This window comes from Calidris pugnax, unplaced genomic scaffold (assembly GCF_001431845.1).
Source record: "Calidris pugnax isolate Ruff unplaced genomic scaffold, ASM143184v1 scaffold9, whole genome shotgun sequence".
Classification (NCBI taxonomy): domain Eukaryota; kingdom Metazoa; phylum Chordata; class Aves; order Charadriiformes; family Scolopacidae; genus Calidris; species Calidris pugnax.
Genome location: NW_015090778.1, coordinates 1,100,079 through 1,106,391, shown reverse-complemented (window position 1 = coordinate 1,106,391; position 6,313 = coordinate 1,100,079). Strand labels below are relative to the sequence as shown.

The 6,313-nt window shown below is 34.4% G+C and overlaps 1 protein-coding gene across 5 annotated transcripts in view; it reads right to left on the bottom strand.

Moving 5' to 3' along the window:
- Window positions 1–6,313, bottom strand: part of RHOT1 (ras homolog family member T1) — a 27,876-nt gene that overhangs the window by 11,743 nt on the left and 9,820 nt on the right. For all 5 annotated transcript variants that reach the window (XM_014952836.1, XM_014952865.1, XM_014952856.1 and 2 more), the window contains exons 8-15: window positions 5,893–5,994; window positions 4,343–4,441; window positions 3,783–3,891; window positions 2,724–2,844; window positions 1,934–2,018; window positions 1,419–1,564; window positions 699–799; window positions 326–456 (exon numbers count right to left, since the gene is read on the bottom strand). In XM_014952836.1, coding sequence (XP_014808322.1) covers window positions 326–456; window positions 699–799; window positions 1,419–1,564; window positions 1,934–2,018; window positions 2,724–2,844; window positions 3,783–3,891; window positions 4,343–4,441; window positions 5,893–5,994 — 894 coding nt within the window. The remainder of the gene's footprint in view (window positions 1–325; window positions 457–698; window positions 800–1,418; window positions 1,565–1,933; window positions 2,019–2,723; window positions 2,845–3,782; window positions 3,892–4,342; window positions 4,442–5,892; window positions 5,995–6,313) is intronic.

The following is a 6,313-nucleotide window of genomic DNA, read 5'->3' as shown; positions in this document are numbered from 1 at the left end:
TCTAATGTAATCTTTAGCACAGCAGATATGCAAAGACTTTCTTCTCTCTGTACCCCGAAGTATTTTGTTAATGCACCACTTTCCACTAAACCAACTGCAAACAGATCTTTAAGTTAAAGTTATGGCTGTTCATCTGTAATCTGTTACCTGGATTAACTTAAAAAAAAAAAAAAAAAAAAAAAAGCCCTCCCCAATAACTCTATATTCCCCTCATAGAGCTCTGCAAACTCAATAATAATAAGTAAAGCTCTAAGACCAATTGGTTTTGCTGTTTAACCTTAACTCAAAAGCAGGTATAGCTCAATATAAGCAAAAAGTTTCTTACTAATAGATTTCTTCCAAGAAGAGCCTGAAGAACTCCACTTTTCCCACAGCCTTTCATTCCAACAACATTGCATCGGAAAACATTTCTCTGAGTCTGTTTTTTCTGGAGGTCTATCTTTTTATCTCTCGTTACTTTTGAAAAAACACAAATATTTTTCACAAGATGTACGTGCATGTATGTACGCAAACACATGAAATAATTGTCCCCATACATTAAAATGCATACAAAACAATAAAAAATATTAAAGGGTTGACTTGAGCAGAAAAAGGAATATAAGTGGAAAAAGACAGACCATTTGTTTAAACAATTTACTCTTGAGCAGATTTCTAAATTTAAATTCCTAAGTTGTGTCAATTTTTTTTTGAAAAATTACCTGTAATTGCTGATGCTTGAGATTCTTGTTCTGCAAGTATTGAATAGCCTAAATAACCCAGGTACTCCAGGCAACGCTGTACATCTAAGTATGTGGTTAGTCTAGTGGAGAGGACAAAAAGAAGTTTCTAAATTTTTAACATCTGTGATACCAACTCCTTACGCTACTGACACAATTTTTTCCTCCTATGTCCAGACTGACATGACAGAAGTACTCCTGGCACTACGTAGTACTGAAGGACAAAAGTACTCTGAAAGTAAATGGTGGCAACTTGATCAATCTTAATAGTCAGCAAAACACTACAAAGGCAATACTTGCTGAGGCCTATCAACCTACACCGTATTTTTCCCCTCAGCAAATAATGTTTACCTCATTTTTCATTATTTTCAATAGGAAAAAACCTCATTATTGAACACCATTATTCATACCATCTCTAAAGAGCAGAACAACAGAAATAAATATTTCAGCAAGTTTCAGAGAGATTTTCATATTTTGAAGTGACACTTCTTCATAGTTAGCACTAAATACTGGCCAAATCCTGAAGAGGTTGTAATGATCGTCTGAAGATCAGGCCACTGGATGGCTATAAAAACTTGACTGCTTGGGTTGATTTTCAGCTATTAAATTTCCATTATTTCTACTAGATTTTCAAGAGGATTCTACAAACGTATTATCAGACCCAAAGTTCTCAAATACTAGAATGTAATGTATCACACTTACGTCCACTGAGAGAGAAACCCTTGGTATGTAATCCACCCCCTTTCATTTGTACAGACAGTGTTGTTAACATCAGGCCCCCATGGCATGTAAGGGAAGACTTTGAACAAATCTTTCAATTCCTCGGGAGACAAAGCACAATCTCTATCCTGAAAATAAGTATACGATATCAGACATAAATCACTTAATTCATGTCTCTTCTAAACTGATATTTTCTTGCTGTACACTTGCAAGATTCAAGAAATTGAGCTGCTTTCTTTTTAAACATTTTTCATGTTTTTAAATAAGATAAAATACATGAACTAGTTAAAAAAATGGTGCTACTACTATAACTGCCAACTCTCCTTGTAGACAGAAATACAAATAGCAGGCCAGTTTTCACCGCATAGCTTAAGCCTGAGCCAGTTTCTGAATGAAATGACATAATGACAAAAACCCCACATTTTTTGCTAGCAAAATTGCTAGCAAGTAAGGCTCTTAAATATAAGGGGGGACACACACTCAAATGAGAAGCTTACCAAATCATGCTTGTCAAAAATACTTTGAAGAAACAAGTATGCATGATGATTTAATTCTGTTGTGCAGTCTGGAGGAATTTTTAGCCTGTTTATTGAAAAGAAAAACATACAAGAAGCTTTAAGTGTGTTTATGAAATATAGAATATTAAAACTCAAAATATAGACTTTTTAAATTAAAACATTTGGTTTTAACATAAAGGTTTTTGACCTTTGCATTTAGCATTAATAATTTGTGTTTAAAGAAATCTAAGAGCATATTCTTTATTAGGAATGCTATAATTATGACTGTCTTTATATTACATGATATATAGAAATATAGCAATGAGCCTTTTGTTTGGTTGTTTGTTTATTGTGGGTTTGTTTTGTTTTGGTGGGTTTTTTTAACAGAAAATTATGTAGTTACATTGTTGAAAACAAGCCACAGAGTTGGTCAATTTCTTAACTGTTTTATTTGGGGATTTTCAAAGGATCTCAAGTGCTTTTCTCATTTGTTGCCATGTACAGTAAGCAATCACTCAGATTTATGTTCCAGTTTTGTATTGAGTCTCTTTCGCCATCTTTCTTATGAAGAGAGAGAACAGTACATGGTTTGGCACAAGAGACAGGAGTTCTTGCTTTGTAGTTTTCAGCCACATGAAGATTTTGGCTGGTAGGTCATAAGTAAGGGAGATATTTGACCTAACAATGCATTAAATAAACACTACAATAACCCCTTCTTCCTGCCAAAGCAGGGTGGCAGCATAAATTAAATGCATGTAAGACAAGCAAAGCTAAAATAAGCGATACATACGGAGGAAATAAGTACTCTGGTGTAAGCTCTAAGTCATCGTCATATCCAAAGCGACGCAACACAGTCCAAGTTGTTTCATGCCTTCCTCGCTGAATGAAAAGTGTGTGTAGAAAAAGAAAACCTAAAAATAAAATAATGAGATCTTAAGGCCCTGAAGTGCTTTATCTGCTACAAGTATTTTTAATAGACTCAGTATCAGACTGAAAACAAAAAATTTTGAAATACACATTCAGATTTTAAACCTCCTGGGAGAGGAGGTTTACATTATTTATGTAGACTGAAGGTTCAGAAATCATGTTATTTGTGAAAGTGACCTTCAAAGAACTGTTTCCTTAAAATAACCCACTTGGTTTGCTGTTGTTTGCTTCTTTCAGTACTAGCATATACTAGCATATACTTAGCTGTATGAAAATAAAGACAACAATATCAACAATTTAAAACAGTAAGCCTTAGCAAGAAGCCTGGAGAGCAGTCTCATGGAAGACTGCCTTTAGTTTTCCTGTACCAAAATAACTGGGTTGGATTTTTGTTTAGCACTTTCAAGAGCTTAATGAACACTGAGATTTCACTGTTTAGTAAGGCTATGCCTTGAGATTCCCACTCTTTACAATTTCTCACAAGTCCTATTTCATATGTAAGCTCCACAAGCAAAGCAGCTACGTTGATGCTCAGGAAGAAAATGTTTTTTCTCCGTTCACTTTTGCCATATGCTCTGAGCAAATCTGTACAACATAGCTGTTAAAACACTGACAGACACCACACCTTGCTGACAAGTGTTGCAGCCAGTGAGCCTAGAGAACAGATTAATCTAGGAGACAACCCCTTTCGAATCAGTAGACTTATCTGGATTCCAACCTCTGTAATGAGAAGTAAGAAAGACCTTATTTTATTCATCCTGTTATTCCCCAGTTTAATCATCCTTTGATATGATAGTGCTGCTACACCCAGCTCTCCTAGTCTAAAAGAATCAAGATAGAGAACATATTCCAAAAGACTAGCTTTTCAATGTAAGAATCAACTGTACAAAGACACATCTTTTAAGAGTAAAATAAGGCTTACCTTTTAATGTTAATCCATTATCTGCAACTCCATCACTTAGGTTTTTCCTGACAACATTCTTTACATCTTCCAAAGCTTGAGGTGCCAATGGTGTATTAAAACAAATTCTCTAACAAAAACAAACAAAAAACCCATGTTAGGACCACTGGCTAAGCTGGACAAACAGCACGTTCTGTATGAGATAGTCTTAAACGTTCTGATAAACTAGTAAAGGACAATCTCATTTCTTAGTAGAAATAAGGGCATACAAACTTTATTTTATTCTTAAATACAAGCATTGGGGGTTGTACACTTAAGTAGATTCCCTTTTTTATTATTTTGCTCTTGGACTAAAACTTGAACAATGGTTAGAAATAAAATTAATACAATTTCCATTTTTACAGATCCACCCTTTTAAGCTGCACTTGAGACTTTTAATATTTTGACGCGATTCCCTTACAATTCACCGTACCACTGTTCCTTCAAAAACAATCACTTGTTTTTCTAGAATTATATAGTTTAACTATTAAGCCTTATTAACTTCCATATTAACTTAAGGAAAAGATAAGCAAAAGAGTTACCTGAAAGAAGTTAAGCTCTGCATCATTGAGAGTACCATCATTATCCTGATCAGAAATTCTAAAAATGCGAGTGAGCGCTTTAATACAGGCAGGTTTCATCTAAGGAATAAAAGAAAGCTCAGTATCTTTCTAGGCCTGAAGATAAGAAGATTACACTGAATGGCATCAGACAACTCAGTCACATAGAAACAAATACTGGCCTTCATTTTACAGTTTTAGATTGGAAAAATTCATACACACATACACAATAAGAAGCAAGAGGAAACAAAATCCGGATCTAGCAAATTTATGTCTATATCTTTAAAGCAATTATTCCATATTGTTAAGTCTTTCTATCCAATTATTAGAAGAGCCTCAAATTCTTCACAAGCTGAAGGTGGCACTGCTTAGTTATGAGAAAAAAAATCAGTTCTCTAAATTCTTATTGCTACAGAAAGCTTTAAAAAATGCAAACGAATAATTTTTTTTTTTCCCTAAGCATTTTTTGGTGGGAAAAAAAACCAACACCTTGCAATCCTAGTGCATTGCAAAAATCAACAGCTCTAGAACTACAGTCAACTCTTTCTAAACAAGCACACTATCTCTATTCACCATTTCAACTACGGCTTCAGAATGCTTCAAACTTCAAATACTGAAAATCTTCACAGAGCTCATTCATCTACCAGGCAAAGCATTGATGACTATCTCTATGGCAAAAGAACTGCTGGGATACCTTCTGAGTGAAGGAAAACAGACAGTGATAATTCTCTCCCAACACCTACAGTGATGATGGACTCTTCTCTTCACAGAGGTCACACAGATTGCATAGAAATTAGTTTTGGAAAACCAAAAAGATTTCAGCACAACAATTTTATTACACCATTACTAACTCGTAAAGATGATTCTGATGAAAGAAATCAAAACAGGGTTATTCTCTGATTCTCTACTTAACTAAGTAGTTATGGTTGAAGCAACTTTCCTACTGCCCAATACTACACAGGGGTTACGTTTAGAAATTTTATTTGTATTTGCACATGAAATTATTGGCTTTTTAAAATAACAAAACATACTCCTTCATAATATGCTCAACTAACTACCTGTGATACTTAAAAACCCGTGATACTTAAGAAACATCACTTCTTTCTTATCCCCTTTGCCAAAGTTTCACAATATGCTCAGTAATTTTCTTTCCCTTAAGTCATCTGGCATATTTTCCCTGAAATAAATGGAGTTACTGTGAAATGTATATCTAAAGGAGAACCGAGCACATGATTTTGTTCACATAGCACTTGGCTTAAAGCCATTTCCAAAGCTTCTCATTTTACTTAGCAACAAAACACGGGCAACAAAAAACTGTCTTCATTGTTTTGAATGAAGAGGAAAGACAGATTGGATTAATACAACATAAAACAATCACCATCGTTCTGGAATATAATGCTTGACATTTAGGGGAAGGGTGGTGATAAGGGAACACACTAAGAAAAGCAAAATCCACTGAAAAGGAAAAGAACAGGGAAGTGATTAACTTCCCACCCCCATATTATTTGTTTTTAGAATCTACATATAAATACCTCTTTCTCCTCTGGGCAATAAAGAGGACCTGTAGGATGTAGAACAGCTTTCTGTGCATAATAAAATAGCTCAGATATATTCTTCAAGTTTTTGGCTGAACACTGAAAGAGAAATCCTTATATTGATTAGATAATTCTTGACTATTTGGTGATTTCTTTGAAATTTAAGCAAACACCAAACTTTTAAAGATCTAGCCCCCTCTTGTGGGTACAGTGCTGTTTTGGAAAAAGACATTTATCCTGTGTACCTGTTCAGTAATTAATAAAGGTGGTCTCATTACCATTTGCTGTCATACCAAGAATAGCAAAATCAGAAAGCTGTATCTACTTAAAAAAAAAAAAAAAAAAAAAAAAAAACAAAAAAAAACCCCAAAAAACCCAAAAAAAAAAACCAAAAAACCCACCCAAGGCCAACTCTCAC